Genomic DNA, 20,907 nt, shown 5'->3' with positions numbered 1-20,907 from the left:
TCATCTCAAGTACATATATGCTTTATTGTCACTATACAATACTAGTTGCAGTTGTTGGTTGTGATAGCCATTTATCACATTCTGTATTTTAACCAAGTAAGTATACTTTGGTTTTACATGACATAACCATGCAACTATGGAGATTGTATGTACTTATTCAAAGAAGTACTTGTATTTCATAGTATGTAGCTGTTATTGGAATATTGTTTATGTCGATTTCAGTCATGATTGTGTGTTTGATAACCTACAGGAAACAGAGCAGCATTTCAGTGACTCAATCAGATTAATAAATAATGTATTTTCAAAGTTTTGCTTTAAAATAGCAGTAATTGAAGCCATTTAGTGATTCCATTAATGTAACATGTGGCTGTGTTCATCATAGAATGATGATCATGTTTAACAGTTCATCTCTGTTATTCAGGACACCCAGGACAGTTGATCATGTCTGTGATTTGAAATCAGTGGATTTACCTCATATGAGTCCATGATTTGAGATCAGCAGATTACCTTGTGTCTATGATTTGAAATCAGTGGATTACCTCGTATGAGTCCATGATTTGAGATCAGTAGATTACCTCACATGAGTCCATGATTTGAAATCAGTGGATTACCTCATATGAGTCCATGATTTGAGATCAGTAGATTACCTGATGTGAGTCCTTGATTTGAAATCAGTGGATTACCTCATATGAGTCCATGATTTGAGATCAGTTGATTACCTCGTTCGAGTCTATGATTTGAAATCAGTGGATGACCTCATATGAGTCTATGATTTGAGATCAGTGGATTACCTCTGATTGGTCCATGATTTGAGATCAGTAGATAACCTGATGTGAGGCTATGATTTGAAATCAGTGGATTTCCTTGTGAGTGTCTATGATTTGAAAAAACCTAGTTATATTGATATCAAAACCAGCCCTGGTTTATCATGATCATTCACCAGTATCTTTTCAATAGCAACCATAGCAAGAAAGAGGAAAACAAATAACTTCCGTGTGTTAATTCAACTGACTTGAATGTTGGCATGAGATTGTCAGATTGCCATGACAACATACTTGACTGTAAGACTGAATATTTGTTGTGTTTACACAGTGTGTAAATGTGGGAGATTACAGTTTATATTGACAAATATCAATAAGAAAGGACCAGAAATATGAGTGGTTTCAATTTCATGTGAGAAAAAAAAATGTAAATTTTGTCAGCGTGATTTTACATATTTCATTGCAGGTATCAGATTAAAAATGTGTTTTCTTTTCAAAAAATATTTCTCAGATAATGAATGAAAGAAACAACTTAATTTAGTGATGGATTGAAAATCACAAAAACAATTAAGGTCAGTTTCATAATAGGTGTATGAAATTAAACCATTTTAGCATGTTCCAAAACCCAACCTTTTATAAAGAGCTTAATTTCAATTTTCCAATTACAATGCAATGATGAAGTAACAAAAAAAATGACAAATTATAAATTAAATCGATGCAGATTAATAGACATGTCAAGTTCTGGTGTTAGTCAGTGTAATTGTTGTCTACATTGCAATGCAAAAAGTCAAGCCCAGTAGATATTTTCAAAAAAGAATAATGTTATTATAGTTTAGTATAAATATTGATGTTTACAGAATGATGTATCAGTTATACTTTGATTACTGTAATAGTGGTACTAGATTACTATGGAAATCAAGCCATAAACAAACTAACAGTGGTACTAGATTATTATGGAAATCAAGCCATAAACAAACTAACAGTGGTACTAGACTACTATGGAAATCAAGCCATAAACAAACTAACAGTGATACTAGATTACTATGGAAATCAAGCCATAAACAAACTAACAGTGGTACGAGATTATTATGGAAATCAAGCCATAAACAAACTAACAGTGGTACTAGACTACTATGGAAATCAAGCCATAAACAAACTAACAGTGGTACTAGATTACTATGGAAATCAAGCCATAAACAAACTAACAGTGGTACTAGATTACTATGGAAATCAAGCCATAAACAAACTAATAGTGGTACAGTCAAACCTGTGTATAGTGGTCAGCCAAGGGACTAACAAAATGTGGCCACTATAGAGAGGTGGCCTTTCTGTAGAGGGTTGGTTGTTTTTGTAATCAGGTGGCCAAAACATTTAGAAGTTAAGAGAAGTGGGGACATAAACTAAATACAACATAATATTAAGGGTTTAAAAACTAATTATTTAATCTCACATCAAAAATACATGTACATGTATTTACAATTCAATGACAACTCTGCTTTGCATACATTCTAGAAGTAATTTTGCAGTTTCTGTGAAAAATATCAATCATCAATAGTCTAGTCCAATTACAAATTTATGTAACACAGTTTTTCGTCTTTCAAATCTTTCTTTTACGATCACCTGGTGCGTTGCTTTCGAACTCCTCCAAAAATTCAGACTTGCGTTTCTTTATGATCAGTATCTGGGTACGCCCAACACCATACTTCTCAGCCAGTTTGCGTGAGCCCACAGAACAACCACTCGCTTTGTACAGACTGATAATCTCGACCTTCTCGTTCAAAGTCAACGTCTTCCGAACAGCCTTCGCCATGGTTTCGATGATAAACGGTAAATAATGCTGTGATACAATTTGTTACGACGTGATAGCTACGGTGCAAAAGCATAGAATGGTACATGTACGAAGCTCTCGCTCCGAAACACAGTTGCCACCATTGATGTTTTGTTTACGTTCACGCACAGAGTGACTGTGGTTCACGTGTTACGTGATGACGCACTTTGACCTATGACCTGTCAACTGTACTTCGATGTTTCTTTGTACGGTAAAGTTTCTGACTCCTTTCGGCACTGCAGCAAGTGTTAAACGGGTATCGTTGACATTACTGTGGGTCTATTGGCGGTATGGTCACCCTGTTTGATGTTACCGGGTGATGCCCACAGTGTGGCTGTAGTGAATAACATGAACGAACTACGTCATTGTCTTGTTTCCGTAGTGCAGTGCCTATTGTTAACCAAAGGAGGTGTGTGTTTTCACACTGATACGGCGATAAAACAAAACATCGGACAACCTCTGACGACTTTCTATTTCAATTGAGAGTTTCAACTCAAAGATACCGACCGTTATACACGGTATAATTACCAAATTGGGCCGGTAATAGGTGGCCGCTGACCGCGTTAAAGAGGTGGCCGTTCTATCAAGTGTCATTAACATGTAAAATTGCATGGGACTGCCACAAAGTGACCGCTTAGAGAAGGTGGCCGCTCTGTCAGGGTGACCGCTAAGACAGGTTTGACTGTACTAGATTACTATGGAATCAAGCCATAAGCAGACTAACAGTGGTACTAGACTACTATTGAAATCAAGCCATAAACAAACTAACAGTGGTACTAGATTACTATGGAAATCAAGACATAAACAGACTAACAGTGGTACTAGATTACTATGGAAATCAAGATATAAGCAGACTAACAGTGGTACTAGATTACTATGGAAATCAAGACATAAACAGACTAACAGTGGTACTAGACTACTATGGAAATCAAGCCATAAACAAACTAACAGTGGTACTAGACTACTATGGAAATCAAGCCATAAGCAGACTAACAGTGGTACTAGATTACTATGGAAATCAAGACATAAACAGACTAACACACAAACTGAAACTGAAACTGTTCTTGCACATGTTGATATAAGTTATTTATGAACATTGATGTAATTGCTAATTACACTTATAAGAGGGTGGCATCTCTCATAGCAAGTTTTCCTCAAGTAGCCACACATTTAATCCTATTCAATGTTTTTACACTAGTCCTGCTTCCAAATAGAGTAAGTTTGGACTCAATTATGACATTGTCCCCTTCCTTCTACTTCTTGCAAAGAGCCGTGTAACAAACCTGAACTACCCTAGAAGAGCCTGATTCCATAAAATTACCAGACGAAGCAGTCAAATATTAGCAATTGGTTGAGTATTTATCCATTGTCATCTCTTTGACTACAGTAATCCCTGCTTGGATGACCAAAGTCTTAAAAATTAGAAATTTTGATAATTTCAAATGCCTCCTTATTCAACTTTGATACACTGGCATATCCAATATGGCAGCGTATGCTCAAGTACATAACTTTGAGATTTCACATCATGAAAAGTTATCATGAAATATGAAATAAGAAATAGTAAGTTGGTTGATTACTGTAACATTTGATTGCTGGGTATGTTAATTCTTATGTTATTGGTAAACAAGTATTTTGGTTTATTACATAGGTTTTTACAGGACGGTGTATAGGGACAATGTCAGAAATGTGTCACTGGTTACAATATCTTGATTATAGGGTGATTATATCTAGTATATACATACCAAGACACTGCATCAACAGTCCTTTTTAGTTTGCCAACAGCTTGATTTCCAGAGTAATATTAAAGCAAAACAATTGGTTATTGATCACTGCTTGTCATTCATTTTCATCTTGATCATTGCTATTCATACCGCATTACATGAATAAGTCACATTCATTCATGAATTATTTTCATTAATATACAGTTCACAAGCAGTGTTGAAGGTTTCCAAAGTGTTCAATTCAATATTGCTCATTAATGTGCAATGAAAAATAAATAACTGTGAAATCAATATATGTCATATGTGCTATGTAGATAAAAATGATTATAAAATGTACCAGTAATGGCTGCTAAATATAGACACCAAGGGATATATAATTGTTACTCATGGTTTGCAATGAATCCTAGTACATTAATTAAAATACGTTTTAGTCCCACATTTATTGTGGTGTACCATGAAAATAAAGGTGTGCTGCATTATATAACAAAATTAGATAAATTCTGAAACAACTATTGAACTAAATGTTAGTGCAGATTTAGATAGAATGCTATTTACATTGTAAGGTGTATCTGTTTTAAAATTCAAAATGGCCACCATAATATCCAAATGCTATTTCAAAAAAATGAGAGGATAATATTCTAAATTTTATAGAAGTGGGAAGGTAAATGTTACAGTTGTGTACAGTATGTTTGCAAAGGACTTAAAAGTCTTATAGCTAAGTGTGATAAAATTTGAAGTATTTTGTTACCTTGTGAAAACCCTTCCTACTGCCATTATATTGTGTTTAGTGTAGGAGTTGTATTCACTTGTATGCACATGTAAAGTGACAGTATATGTATATGCAGAGGATTGTGTTGATCAGAATTAGAATTTACAAATCTGTTTGTATTAACATTTACATAACATGATTGACTGGACAACTATTTTAACTGTTAGTGGTTGATACAGGATTTACATTTGGGCAATATACCAGTACTCTGCAAATATGAATAGTGATGCGTGATGGTTTATGATATGATATGTATGTCTAAAAATAACCTAAATTGATACGACAGAGATATCTGTGGTATGTTCCACTGGAAATGTGATATTGATGTAGTATGTACACAATATAATCAATGAATAAATCTGAGCCAATATGCTGAAATATTAATGAGAATTAATCATAAAAATTGACTTGATTAATCCAGTAGATATCAATCAGATATCGGGTTACATATCCTTGTCTGTGTTGGTTTTAGCTTGATTTTGATGAAGTGCTCAATTTTCCCAGTGGAGTACTATATAGGGAAACTAAATTAGAATGTGAAATGACAAAACAGGTGCAGGAATTTTAACAGTCTGTTTGTTAAATTAGTCTGTACGCCTATATTTTAATTGCAAAAATAATATTGAACATAGGGGAAATGTAATGTTGTGTTATATATATTGTTTTGTGTTACAGTTGTAAAGTTGGCAGACATAGACTGATTGATATGAATATTGTAATGATTGCAGTAATAATAAAAAACATCCCAAGATTTATTCAATGATGTGAAAAGAAAGAAGGAAAAAGAGAGTTTAGTCTAGTTACAAATTAACTTAATTTTTTTATGACAGTGAAAATGGAAATCTGCTTGCAAACCATTTTTTAGCACAACTGATTTGATAAGGTTCAGTAGTGCTATAGGCATGGTGTGACAGTGTCTGTCTGCCTGTCTGTCTGTCTGTCTGTCTGTCTGTCTGTATGTGGACAACTTAAACTCAAAAACCGCTTGACCAATTGGTGGGGACATTACTTATGGTATCTAGTTGGGAAACTGTTAAAAAAGGGAAATGATTCCATCATTGGTGTGTGATTTTTGGTCAAAAAACTTAAACTCAAAAACTACTTGGCAAATCAGTCTGAAATTTGGTGGGAATGTTTTTAGGGGTGTTTAGATTTAGAATTGCTAGTGAAATAATGATTCTGGCAGTGATGTGCAAATTAGGTCTAAAAATGTGTGCCTTTGGTCAAAAATTTATAATTCCAAAACTACTTAGCAGATTGGGATGCAATTTAATGGGGATGCATCTGGGGATGTGTAGATGAAGGTGTATGGTGAATGGAGCTGAAACTTGGTAGGGGTGTTTATGGAAGTGTTAGTGTGCAGTTACTGTTCAAAACATTTTGACACAACTGGCCCTAGCAACCCATGACCACACCCTTAGCAACAGTGAAATGATACATATTACAAAGATAACAACTGGGATGGGTATGTACATGAATAAAGACTTAAATATGTATGCAAATATTCCTAGCAACAATTCACATAGCAACAGCCAAATGATGTATGTCTTTTGGAATCCCTTTCATTTGATACAGTTGTGCTACAATGCCATTGGTGCTATTTTCAACTAAACTCTTTATGACAAACAGTGAAACATGGAAACCTGCTTGCAAACTGTTGTTACAAATATAAACAGAGTTCAGCTTCAAACGTAGTGTTAGATTGGCCATGCATAAAATCTGTCTTGTTCCTATGTAACATTGTTGTATGTTACTATATTAGGTATTTTACCTACTGATGATGGTTATATTACACGATGGGATCACTTAAGGATAAAATTTGAACCTTTCCAAAAAGGAAGTCATGAAATTTACAGCGTATATCAACAATTTAAAAGTATGGTGTATGTTTTATGTACACTTGTGGAAATATGTAAGTGGTCTATTTCATAGGTAAATTAGAATTGTTTGCTCAAAATAGGCCATTTACAGGTATTCTTGTATAAAGTTATCAATATTATACAGGTAAACATGGCTAATGAACCAGTTTTGATATTTCTTTGCTAATTCGTGAGGGAATAGTTACAAATGTGCTGCCTAAAGGCAACATATGAACTGAAAGACCATATTATACTGTCATGTTGGCGATTATCACTATTGTTATTTAGTATGCTAAAAATAATGTTAGAATAGTTTACTGTATAATGCTGGTTGGTTAGAATTATTGGCTTTTATACTAGTCAGAATTGGTGTGTGTGTGTGTGTGTGTGTGTGTGTGTGTGTGTGTGTATGTGTGTGTGTGTACATGCGCGTGTGCATGCATGCATGTGTGTGTGCATGTGTATGTGTGTGCGTATGTGTATGTGTGTGTATGTGTGTGTGTATGTATGTGTATGCGTGTATGTGTTTAGGACTGTGTACTAGTTTTCACACATGATTGATAAAGGATTCCTAAGTTTTCAGTGTACTACATACATACATGGTTGAGGATCAGTTACTTGGCAACAAATTATACAGCTGCTGTACCATGACACTTTGACATTTGTTATTTTAGTCTGTACCTGTAACCTTTTAATTGTGTTGTTGCCATGGCAACATAATTATCTGAATTTAGTTTGAACAGCATAAAAAACTCTGTGCATTCAAAACATTAAAATATGAAGGGTTGTGAAAATAGATTGCAATACATGTGAACAAAATTTTGTTCTTGACTGGTTTTATAGATTCCAGAATGTATCTTGACCATCCATGTGTGGAAATTCAAACTTGTGTTCTTTTATTTACTTATTTTGTATATCTGGATTTTATTCCTTAGGTACAAGGAAAGGACCCTTCAGTAGACATCACACAAGGCATCACACACAGCATCCCACAGTCTCAGGAGATTTCTCAAGACATCGTAGAAGAATCGGAAGAGGAGAGGTTTGAAGAGATCCATGATGCGGCTCCCCCAATTGAACTACCACCTTGTGAACTCAGTAAACTAGAAGAAATATCAGAACTTTTTAACAGTGTGCTCCCATCACCCATCCGCCGAGAGAAGCTAGCAATCGCCATAGAAAACGACCACTACGTGAAGAAATTAATAGAGCTTTTCCATATGTGTGAAGACTTGGAGAATATTGAAGGCCTACATCACCTCTATGACATTTTGAAAAGCATATTTTTACTGAACAAGAATGCTTTATTGGAAATAATGTTTTCAGACGATATTGTAATGGACGTTATAGGATGTTTAGAATATGACCCCAATCAACCACAGCCAGTCAGGCACAGGGAGTACTTAAATTCCAAGGCTCACTTCAAGGAAGTCATTCCAATCACAAATCTAGAATTGTTACATAAAATTCATCAGACTTACCGAGTTCAATATATTCAAGACGTTGTGCTGCCCACGCCTTCAGTCTTTGAGGAGAATATGCTATCAACGCTCAATTCCTTTATATTTTTTAACAAAATCGAAATTGTCAGCATGATACAGGTAAGTTCAAGTGGGTGATTTCATGCTTAATTATGCTTAATGGAGATGATGTCATATATACATCTTTTTATGTTCATAAACTGTTGTATTTTGGTTTTCTTCGTGATATTTGTCTCTGTTTATGTCTGTGATTTGAATATTAATGGTGGTCTTCTGAAAGAACACATCACATTTAGTTCTAACATTTATAGCTAAAACTGCAGAAATTCCAGAGAATGTGAAAGTACAGCTGCCTGAAAAGATAAGGTTCTGAGCCTAACAACACTGGAAATTTAATGGATAAGAACATATGCAATACCTGAGTTCCAAATGTAATTGCAGAAAGCAATACCCCAACACTTTCCTGAACTCTGAACTTTGATGAGAGATTGAGGTCACCCACTACACTATTAAAACCAATTGGAGTGATTTCATGGCTTATGTAGTATACTTGACATGACTACATTGAACAGCTGTCAGTCGTGTTAGAGATATGATAGGAAAACAAGGATTCCATAATATGATATTGCAATATGTATGGATGTGGTTACCATTTATTTTCAATGAAACACCATATTATGGGGTATACACTTTATTACCTGTATCTGTAGGAATGTGTTGAAGAGGCTGGGGTACAATTTACTGTGTTATAAGTGTGTACTGTATGCAGTTTTAATATACTAGTAGTTCACACATGAACTCTGTAACACCACAGTGCATGGTAGTGGCCCACTCTCGATAACTGGTAAATTAATACTCCTTTTGTATTAGTTTGCAAGCAAGTAAGGAATATGAGGCATAGCTGCATATTTTGTATAAAGGAAATAATGGCTGGCTTCTATAGGGGGACCTCTTTTATACCACAAGATGAGGTTGGTCACCCATGCTACATCTAATACAGGTACAGTTAAAGATTTTAAAGCAGTGTTTAGAATTCAGAATATGTACTTGCTTCAGGTATGTCTTTTTATTAGACAATGAAGAATGAACAAAACCAATAATGAAATTGCCCCAAGTCATTGATCTGTGAAGTGTTGTTCATAGGTCATGTGAGGTCATCTGAATATAGCAAATTAACAAAAACTACTGTAACATGTTCGTGATGGAACACTGTCGACAGATTGATGTGTTTGTTTGATGGAATGTTGTCAAGACTGTGTGTGTGTGTGTGTGTGTGTGTGTGTGTGTGTGTGTGTGTGTCCGTCTGTCTGTCTGTCTCTGTCTTGAAAATTTCATTATTAGACCATCTTACAACATGCTAATATATAGTAGAAGAGTTAGCATAGTAATGTTAATCATGTTTGATTTACACAGAAACTCATAATTATGCTACTTTTATAAGTAATGAAATAAGTTTTAAGTTGAAGTTTTAGAAAGCCTGAAAAGGAGGGAAGTACATACTACATGTAATGTAGTTGTATAGGTCGATGTAACGTGATATAACTCAGGCAGTCTTATAGCACTTGCAGCAAGCCATCTGTTGATACAGCAATACATGTAACACTAACAGTTGGTGGCTTACAAGCTCTAGAATATTGAAATATAGGCAGATGTGTGGCAAGTTATTACAATTAGAAATCAAGTCACATATTCTATTTTAATTACATAAGGATGGTTGTTTTCACCCCTGATAACACAATAGTAATGTAGTCAGCCTATTGACTAATCAATTTATAACTTATATCACAGGATGGTGTTTTCAAGAAACTAAAGTGTGGTATGTTCTGATTACATTTAGATTGCCAACCTAAATTAGGTCCTCCCAAATATAGCTATACCCTAGTAAATTACCAACTAGATGGATTATTTGTCTATAATGATTGATGTCATGTTGTTGTGTTATATTGTGTGTCTACTAGTACTAGTAGTAGATACACCTCATGTCAATCCTAGGATATCTTATGTAAACAATAGAGCCCTAAGATAGTAAGGGTCAGTTAGGGTCATGCAAAGACAACTGGAATGTGATCAGGCATAACTGTCATGGGTTTATGATCTAGAGAGCCAATACTGACATTCTTTGGAAACCTTAATAATTGTTGGTTAAACAACAAAGCAAAGCCTGGAAAGTATGTCATGAATAATACACAAGATATGTAGAGTTTGTTTAAAGGATTTTATCCATGGCATAGTTCAAGTCTCAGCCATCTGTTTGAGCAGAAAATCCTAAACATTTCACAGAATTTATTTGAAGAAATTATCAGACATGTTATAAATTAAAGGTTATGATTTTTGTTACGAAGAACAATTAGATAACAGAAAATGTATATTTCTTTTCACTTTTCATATCAATTATTGACTAAAAAGATTTGAATGCATAAATACTGAATGGCTGCAAATCCATGAAAAGAATGACTTGTATTTTTTAGTGTTGTAACTTACTGAGAGGTCCTTTATGTATATATGATATGATATGATATGATATGATATCTTTTATTACCTGATCAAAAAGAGAAGAGAAAAATGACATTACAAATATAGCTACAAAGAATCAAACTATCAGATCGAATAACAGGAGTCAGAAAATAGCAATGCTAATTGTGTCTGACCCCTGGAAACAGTAAATAATGGTACAAGTTTAGGGTGTAAATAAATATGCAAATGTAGCTCTACCCTCGATATCCCCCCCCCCCCCCCCATATATCTCTGAGAGGCAAAATGAAAGGAATGTATTTGTTCACAGTTTACACTGATCATGATGGTCAATGTACAGCAATCCATGAATAGCAAGGAAACCATATTTTCAAACAACAACAACAACAACAACAACATCGTCATCGTAACTGTACAGGTTGATGATGTTTACAAATAATTCAAAGTAGTTCCGACCATATTAAAATACTGTGATGTCAAAGTCAATCTGATTAAAATCCGATGTGGTGAAAGCATCTAAATGCTTCCATCGTTTTGTGTCGTTTGTTTTTGTACCGAATGATCGTACAAAAACAAATGACACAAAATGCTGGAAATAGAGGTAACTAAAGCATTTAGATGCTTTCACCACATCGGATTTTAAATTATAGTCAAAGTATAGGAATATGACATGTATGGATTTCATATCATTTCTATACTTTGATGTCACACCCTGGGAATATGAGGGTCTATGTATATAATAATACCTGTGTATGTCATTGATTGTTTACCATAATATGTTTAATAGAAGGTACACATAAATTGTCCTGGTCTTTTTGTCATGTATTGTAGTCATAGTTTAACACATTGCAGTATTTATCAATAGAGTGTGGTAAATTATTGTGCAGCAAATCATAAACAAAGGTACTGGTCATGAACCTATGCAGCTTATATACATCAAGAATTTCCAGCTCATTTAAAAGTGGTGAAGAGTGAGTCCTAAACTGACTTTGTATACTTAATATACTTATCTAGCCCACAAACTTACCTATTTGACACCAGGAGTTGAACTGGTGAAGATATTGTCCAACTAGATAGCCAAGTCTTTTGGCTAATTGCAGGTTTAAGATATTTGAGTGTTGTTTAGACTTGACCCTTGAATTAGGTCAGTTGTAAGGTCATTGTGTTGCAAAGTGTATCATAAGCTGTGAATGAAAGTACAGCGACAGTAACTAACAGAATCACTGTATCGCTAAGTCTAATATTGACTATAACAATCACTGTATCTCTAAGTCTAATATTGACTATAACAATCACTGTATCACTAAGTCTAACAAGTCTTTATACAGTACATGTCAAAGTTGATCTTGTCATATTAAAATTGCTGTGATTGTGCCGGACTAAGTATGCACAAAAGTCGTTTTAGACGTGTTATTGAAGTGCTAAGGTTTGATTGCAGATAAGCAATGGAACATATCCAAAATGGTTGTGGTCCATTTTTGTGATCAAGTGAACAAGAAGAATTCCTGATTTTGGTTAACAAAATATGTCTGTATTAAAAGGTTGGAGTTTAAGAATGGTTAATCATGTTATTTTGACCTACAGTAAGTGGTCCTATAATTTACAACACATTTTATCTGTTGTAGGATGACGACAAATTTCTTCCGGAGATATTTGCACAACTGACAGATGAAGCTACAGATGACAATAGAAGGAAAGAACTGGTCTTCTTTCTAAAGGAATATTGTACATTTGCACAGACATTTCAAAATAGAGAAGCTGTTTTCAAGGTATGTATACCTTACAATGTGTTCTAACAAATGTGGCTGTCTGATTTATTTGAATAACTTAAACTTAAAATTAAAACAAGTTTACGTTAGCATTGGTATCTTTATAACATCTCAACTTGTGATGAATATATAAAGACAGTGGATAAATTGAGTTGTGTTTGATTTCATCAAAACTTAGATGATATGTATTTCAGAAATCCTGACTGACTTGTGAATTGTGACAAATATTTGTGCAAAAATTGAATGAAATTGGTATGTACCTTCAGAGATCGCGTGAACGTGTTGTTTGTGCATATTTGACGCCATATTTGACACTTGGGACACTTTTTTGGATGTATGCATCACTGGGGACGTGTCATAAACAGCTGGGACAAATGGGGCTTACTGTTGGCAAACGTATGGTTATCATCTTTGCTTCGAAATTGTAGAGCATGACATCGTGGATTTAGTCAGTTCTGCTTGTAACTATTTTCTAAATCTTTATGTGCAGTGTGACCTGTTAAATTTGAATATGACCCATCGTATGCAAAACGTTTAAACCGTTTCATGTGCCCCATGACCATTTCTTGACGTGGAGAGTACGTCTTGGGTAGTTTAGAAAACTATGGGATATTATCATTACTTATCCACGTGATTGGTTACTTGTTAATATCCACATGATTAGAAAGGGTTTCCATTGATAGCATGGCCATTACGGTGAAGCATCTTCCCTCATGGGTGAAGCGATGATTTAATAGACCACATTGGTGGACAGTCTATGCTGAAAACTTCACGTAGATAAAATCATACTGCCATGTCACCATTTCATTCTCACTAAAACTGAAATTTTTTTTTGAGCTTCGTTATGAGATTGAACACATTACATGAATTTACAGTTCACTACATGCTCTTCGTCTATCTGAGGAGAACATGGTTCACATGTTATGTTAAGGCATCGTTCAAGAATAAACGAATAGCTTCACGTATACAGAGTTAACAGTTCTTCTCAGTGACACAAAATTTGTATCAAATGCTTTTACAACTGTGTCTGTCAAATTGACAGTTACCATCTTACCATAGAAAATAGAAAATCTAGAAAGATCAAATTAAACCACTGTATAGAGTATTGTTGCATATAAATGTTTTCTTTTTGGAAGTGCAAACTATGTACTTGTATACGGTGTGCAGGAGAATGACGTGTTCATTTCATGTACATGTATTTACATGTGTAACGTACATGTATTTCGTATACATCTGCAATACATGCAGTGTGCATGCAAATTTGGAAAAGACGCACCACTGTAATGGGATTTTGATGCTAATTTTGGCAGGAACGCATCCCAGGTACTCATCAGAAAAAAGCTACCTCGACCTCTGACCTTATAGACAGATAGTTTCAATAGATACAAATGTGTAAGCTATGATTTTCTAATTCTAATGTGATGCTACTAAGCTGTACTGAAGACTGTTGCCGTAGTAACATATTGTAGTATATGTAGTGTACATTTGTGTCAGCTATGTTATCTTGGCATCATTGCATATACTGTATTTTGACATCTAATTCATATGATTGTATTGTTATTGTTTCAGATGCTATCAAATTTAGGTGTTTTACCTGCATTAGAGGTTATATTGGTAAGTTACATAAATACTATTGCAATCAGATATGTAATTCAATGTCATATCAAGGTTGGTGTGTTTCAAACCTTCCATAGTCATACATAATTTAGGCATAAATTCAGCTATGAAATGTTTTTTTACAGTGTTTGTTTTCACTTTAGCAATTTATCATAAAACATAGTTGTACACATAGTTGATGCTAAGTTTGCCATGTATTTGAATTTATTGTCTTGCTTTGTTTTCAAAATGAATTGATTTGTTGTTGTTTACTTTGCAGGCAATGGATGACAATGATGTGAGGCAAGCAGCCATTGACATCTTTGCATACATTGTTGAGTACAGTCCTTCAATGGTCAGGGAATTTGTTCTACAAGAAGCAAATACTCAGGATGATGTAAGATTTTATCCCTTTATCCCTTTATCTTGTTTCCTAGAGATGTAATTGTCTTTTGCACAGATTCAATGAAAGACAAACACTTCTCACCACTTCTCCCCATCTACCACTTCTGTCAAACACCTCACCACCATTCCCCATCTACCAACCCTGTCAAATGCCTCACCACCACTCCCCATCCTAACATCCTTGGCAAACGCCTCACCACTACTCCCCATCCTACCACCCTTGGCAAATGCCTCACCACCACTCCCCATCCTACCACCCTTGGCAAACGCCTCACCACTACTCTCCATCCTACCACCCTTGGCAAATGCCTCACCACCACTCCCCATCCTACCACCCTTGGCAAACGCCTCACCACTACTCCCCATTCTACCACCCCAGTAACAATTGCAACATTTGACATGGTTCTAGAGACATTACAAGTATTACTAACAATCAAAGTGACCATTTCTGTAGTTACACTGAATACAATTTATAAGGTCTGATGCTAATATTGGTTTCATTGATTATTTTTGTTCTCATTTGTAGGATGTATTATTAATGAATCTTGTCATAGAACAAATGATCTGTGACCCTGACAAAGGTAAGTAACTAAAGCTGACAAGCAAAGTAGTCTTTGGTGTGCTCTTTTAGTACATTGTCATGTATTCTTTTTGAAAATGGGTTCCTTGACAAGCAACATACACACTTATATGAGGGAGACTGTTTTATCACTGTACAGACACCTGTAGATTATACCAGTTTTAGTAAGGAAAATACAAGGAAATTAATGATTGCTGAAATGTGTTTTGCACAGACCACCAGTAGATAATGGTATCTGTATCTGTATCTGTATCTGTATCTGTATCTGTATCTGTATCTGTATCTGTATCTGTATGTCTGTCGCTGTCTTGTATTTCATTGTATTGTATTGTATGGTATTAATTATGTGTGGTTTATGGAAATCTACACTGTGCAATCTTGTTAAAATCTGATGTGCTGAAAGCTGCTAAATGCTTTATTTACCTCTATTTCCATCATTTTGTGTCGTTTGTTTTGTTCCAAGTGATCGCCGCCTTCGATCACTCAGCAATGAACGATTAGCCGACATCTACATCGGATTTTAATCAGATTGATGCACACTTTGATGTGTCAGTTCCTGTGCAAATGGTGTCACATTTCCAATGTTATATTTCATGTACTTCACAAATATTTCCAGATTTCTTTCTGATGTAAAAGGTCATTATTATACTCAGTACATTTTCTTGCAAGTTGTCTTAGTTTAATTATAATGAATTTGCATATTTTTCAGAACTTGGTGGCGCTGTCCAACTAATGGGACTTATACGAATTCTCATTGACCCTGAGAACATGTTGGGGAATGTGAGTTTAAATGTAAGTCATATATTAGTATTACATGTAATATAGAGAATAACAACACAATAATGTGACACTACTACTACTATTACTACTACGATGACGATGGCGGCGATGGTGGTGTAGGTGGCGACGATGACGACAACGACGATGACGACTACTACTACCACGACTACTACTACTACTACTACTACTCTATAGCTGACTTGACTAATCAAAGTTACGCAATGCTGATCATTAGATAATGATAATAATGATAATAATTACTTTATTCGTCATGTAGAACGTGAAATTTCCTTTGCATTGGTACTACATAGCCATATAGATTACAATTACTCAAATAAGAAATTCATGAAAAGTAAAGGTTACAACATACGGATAAATATATTTAGCAGCGATTACAAGTGATGATCATTTATAATGTTAAGTACATGTAATAGCTTTATTTTCAACCTAGTGTTTCATGTACATTATGTATGTTTAGAATACTGTACTTGTGTTTGGAAACTTCACAAGTAGTTAATTACTGTATCAGGGTTCTCCATAATTATGAAAAATAAAGGGGCAGCCTAATTTACATATCAATTTGCATACTATTAGCATATTTTTTCAGATCTTAACATTAGAGAGTGAACAAATGTTTCAAGAACAAAAAGACATGGCAGGCATTTCGTGCTACAACAATTGCAATTCAAAGCCAAACTTGATCATATCATACCAGAGTAGTTATTCTTTAAGAATAAGTGTACATTTTAAGTTTTCATTTGTATTCATAGATACAATATAAAAATGGTCAATGATATCCCATGATCGTATGTACTATTAAGAGTACGTATGGGAAGGCTTGGAAAATCCGGAATGTGAACCGGCCACGGAAACTATCATCTACGGAAACTACATTTTCATGTATAGACAAAAACAATGCCACAGTTTTCTATGGACTCAATATGTTACTGGATTCAATGTGAACAAGCCTTACTGTGCTTTACCTTTCCAAAAACATGGAGGTTAACGTTCTTTCTTTTCTTTTTTTCGATCAGAAGACAGAGAAGACAGAGTTTTTAAGTTTCTTTTACAAGCATTGTATGCATGTTTTAACGGCACCAGTGCTAGCAAACACAACAGAAGACAAACCAAGTAAAGGTATGTATGTCATTTTGGAATCATCAAACTAGTCTGAGCTAAAAAGGACTACTATTATGAAGTGTTTGGTTTGAATATGACTATAGAATTGGAAAGAATTGTATATGTTTACAGTGTATCTCTCAGTGTAATGTCTATTATCAATCCTGACTTGGCTCTTGTTGTGTATATGTGAAAAGTAATTTGTCCAGTAAGCTAGTTTGCTGTGTAAGGAGTCAAGTCTGTGGGATATAATACATGCTGAAACTAGTAGGTAGCAATACTTAGTAAGTTTGAGTCACATACTAGAAATGTAGACAGTAAATCAAAAGTTACAACTACTGTGGCTTTCACTGTGATAGACTTTTGGACCACTTAGTCAGTCATTGATCTATTGCAATTTAACTGTTACATGTGAAACTAGTCCTTCTATCTATGTTGGACATTAGGACATTTGAAAATGATTTTAAGATGACACAGATTGTACCATTGTCTTTTTTTACAGATGACTATCAAACAGCCCAGTTACTGAGTATCATCTTAGAGTTGTTGTCGTTTTGTGTGGAGCACCATACATATCACATCAAGAATTACATCATGACTAAAGATTTCCTGCGCAGGGTACTAGTCCTCATGAAGTCCAAACACATGTTTTTAGTCCTGAGTAAGTAATATCTCTACTACCAAGCAACTGGTCACACATACGCATTTCTTGTTCACCTTACTATCAACAGTTTAATATAAACAGGCCATGAACTTTCTGAATATGAGTGGTTACTATTTAAAAATATCATTTAATTTAAGGGTAAACAGTTTTTTTGTTGTTGTCAAATATGATATGGTTTGACAGAATTATACTAGACTGACGTTGTTCTTGGTTGAGAGAGGAAATGTCACACAAAGATGTGACACTTATCAGAGTAACAGAAGTTAGTATAACTTAATTACATAATGTATGGAAGAGTTTACTTGATTTAGAATGGCAGATGTTGTATAACCATGTTTTAAAGTATATTGCTTGTCTTACTCTTTAGGTGTAGTACGGTTTGTCCGTAGAATAGTAGGTCTGAAGGATGAATTTTACAACCGTTACCTGATAAAAGGAGACTTGTTCCAGCCATTGATAGATGCATTTCAAGCTAATGGAGACAGATACAATCTGCTCAACTCAGCAGTGTTAGAACTATTTGAATTCATTAGGATGGTAAGTAATCACTTCCATATGCTTTTTGTATTTCTGTCTATTTAACTGTTCTTCAAGAACTTCTTAAAATTACTGAAATAGTGACGAGTAAAACTTTTGCTTGATATGGTACTTGTAGTATCATGCCAGGACATATGAAGTGAAACCCTGCAAAGAAATGCCACTAAGTGTTGTAAGACAAGACTATTTCAATAAAGTGATCACATTCCAGACAGACAGTGCAATGTTTTTACTCTGACCTTAGTATAATTGACTTAAATGCTTGGCCTGATTATAGGGTATGATCTTCTCTTCAAGTGATGACCTAGATAGACTGAAGAGACAATACTAGGAGTCAAAAGAGTTTTATCATGGATTGTCAATACTGTCACTATAGGTGACCTCTCTTCATTGGGGTCACGGGATGACATGTGATTTGTCTGTTTACAACTTGGAAATTCCTTTGAATCATGCTACCAAGGATGACTAGAAAGTGAGACAAGACATGTTTTGTTGTTAAATTGCAGGAAGACATCAAGTCATTGATCACCTATGTGATAGAAAGTCATAATGACACATTTCAAGACATCAACTATGTACAGACCTTCAAAGTACTCAAAATCAAATATGACCAGCAACAAGACAGACTGAGTGACAAGCCAGCTCTTGAAAAGTAAGTGGGTATGCATGGATTCCATGTAGTAGAGATACAGAGATGTACAGCTGACTTTTGAGTGTGTTTGATGGCTGAGGGATGTAGCGATTCCAAAGACAGATTCAGCAATATTGACATATTTTTGTATGAAACTGAAGAATGTTTGTATTGACAGCCACAGTGAAATGATATGCAAAGAGAAATTATACTGTTATAAAGTATGTGTCATGTTTGGAGGTAGTAAATGGGGATGCATGTCATACTGTCAAAATGTGGAGATGAAAATCACTAAAAACAATGACCATAACTGTGACCATGACCTTGACTTTGACCATGATCATGACTGGCCATGACTTTGATCATGACTGACCAAGGCCATGATCAAGACTGACCATGACTATGAATATGACCGACCATGACTATGACTATGACTGACCATGACTATGATCATAACTGACCATGACTATGACTATGACTATGACTGACCATGACTATGATCATGACTGACCATGACTATGAATATGACTGACCATGACTATGAATATGACTGACCATGACTATGTCATAACTGACCATGACTATGAATATGACTGGCCATGACTATGATCATGACTGACCATGACTATGACCATGTCTGACTGTGACTATGACCGACCGTGACTATGACTATAACCATGACATGACTATAGCATAGCTGTGGCTGTGACCATGACCATGACCATGACCATGACATGACTATGACTGTGACTGTGACTGTGACTGACTGTGATCATGGTTATGGCTATGACTGGCTGTATGTTGCATTTTCAGTAGGAAAGAATACCTTGTGGCTTGTTTGAGAGTGATGTTTTGTTTTTGGTTGGCACATAGATTACCCCTTACCTCTGTGGCTACAGTGTAAATAGTGTTACTTTACTTAATCTAACATGTAGCACTGTTTTTCCTGGCTACTGCAGTGCCTTCTTGCAGTATCACCTGAAATCAACTGTCTTCGTTGGTCACTGCCTTTTCTCGCTGTATGAAATCCCAAAAGTTTAAAAAGATCAATTTGTCTTGTTTTGTGATGTTCCAGAAACCCATTTCTGTTTTACAGTAGTGTGCACCAACCAGCCATCTTACACAACAGTCGGTTTAGGCGGGATGCCAGATCACTTGACGATGAGGAAGAGATCTGGTTTGATCAGGAGGATGAGTCAGAGGATGGTGAAGCCATTGTACCTGTATCAGATATGCTCAAAACCAAAATGGATGCTGAGTTGGATCATATTTCAAAAATTATAGATGGAAAGAAAGGTAAATCAATCAATCCACATTTTGCTATGAATGTCCTATGTGTTCAAAATGAGTACATAGAAATAACATCTGACGAAGGTAGATGTTGACATTATGATAAGAGTCATTGGGCTTGTTGACTCCCTGACATAGATTTGAATGAGGAAAATACAGATTTTTGACCACTTGACAAGGAAAATACAGATGGTTGACCACCTGTCAAGGAAAATACAGATGGTTGACCACCTGTCAGGGAAAATACAGATGGTTGACCACCTGTCAGGGAAAATACAGATGGTTGACCACCTGTCAAGGAAAATACAGATGGTTGACCACCTGTCAAGGAAAATACAGATGTTTGATCACCTGACAAGGATAATACAGATGTTTGATCACTTGCTGAAATTATCGAGTTGTGGTGTTTGAATCACAAAACAGAAATAGACAATTGCAGTTGACATACAAAGAGATTAAAGTATTTTCATGAAAAGTCAACCTGCCATATGGTTATATTAATGGTATTTCTTGGTTCAGTTGAGTGAGTCATATGGTTATATTAATGGTATTTCTTGGGTCAGGTGAGTGAATCATATGTCAATGTATAACAACAGTTAACATGATTAGAATTGAGACTTTCATATTGTCACCATATAATTGTGT

The 20,907-nt window shown here is 35.1% G+C and overlaps 1 protein-coding gene across 6 annotated transcripts in view; it reads left to right on the top strand.

Annotated features, from left to right (window-relative positions):
* The window catches only part of LOC144453790 (serine/threonine-protein phosphatase 4 regulatory subunit 3-like), a 37,699-nt gene that overhangs the window by 12,898 nt on the left and 3,894 nt on the right, over positions 1-20,907 (top strand). For 2 of the 6 annotated variants that reach the window (XM_078145149.1, XM_078145145.1), the window contains exons 4-14: positions 7,874-8,539; positions 12,517-12,660; positions 14,230-14,274; positions 14,537-14,653; positions 15,188-15,242; positions 15,951-16,033; positions 17,056-17,158; positions 17,643-17,801; positions 18,172-18,341; positions 18,848-18,993; positions 20,048-20,268. In XM_078145149.1, coding sequence (XP_078001275.1) covers positions 7,874-8,539; positions 12,517-12,660; positions 14,230-14,274; positions 14,537-14,653; positions 15,188-15,242; positions 15,951-16,033; positions 17,056-17,158; positions 17,643-17,801; positions 18,172-18,341; positions 18,848-18,993; positions 20,048-20,268 — 1,909 coding nt within the window. The remainder of the gene's footprint in view (positions 1-7,873; positions 8,540-12,516; positions 12,661-14,229; positions 14,275-14,536; positions 14,654-15,187; positions 15,243-15,950; positions 16,034-17,055; positions 17,159-17,642; positions 17,802-18,171; positions 18,342-18,847; positions 18,994-20,047; positions 20,269-20,907) is intronic. The other 4 variants (XM_078145150.1, XM_078145146.1, XM_078145148.1 and 1 more) reach the window with 4 other exon arrangements.

Source organism: Glandiceps talaboti, chromosome 2 (genome assembly GCF_964340395.1).
Source record: "Glandiceps talaboti chromosome 2, keGlaTala1.1, whole genome shotgun sequence".
Lineage (NCBI taxonomy): Eukaryota > Metazoa > Hemichordata > Enteropneusta > Spengelidae > Glandiceps > Glandiceps talaboti.
This window is presented reverse-complemented; position numbering and strand designations above follow the sequence as displayed.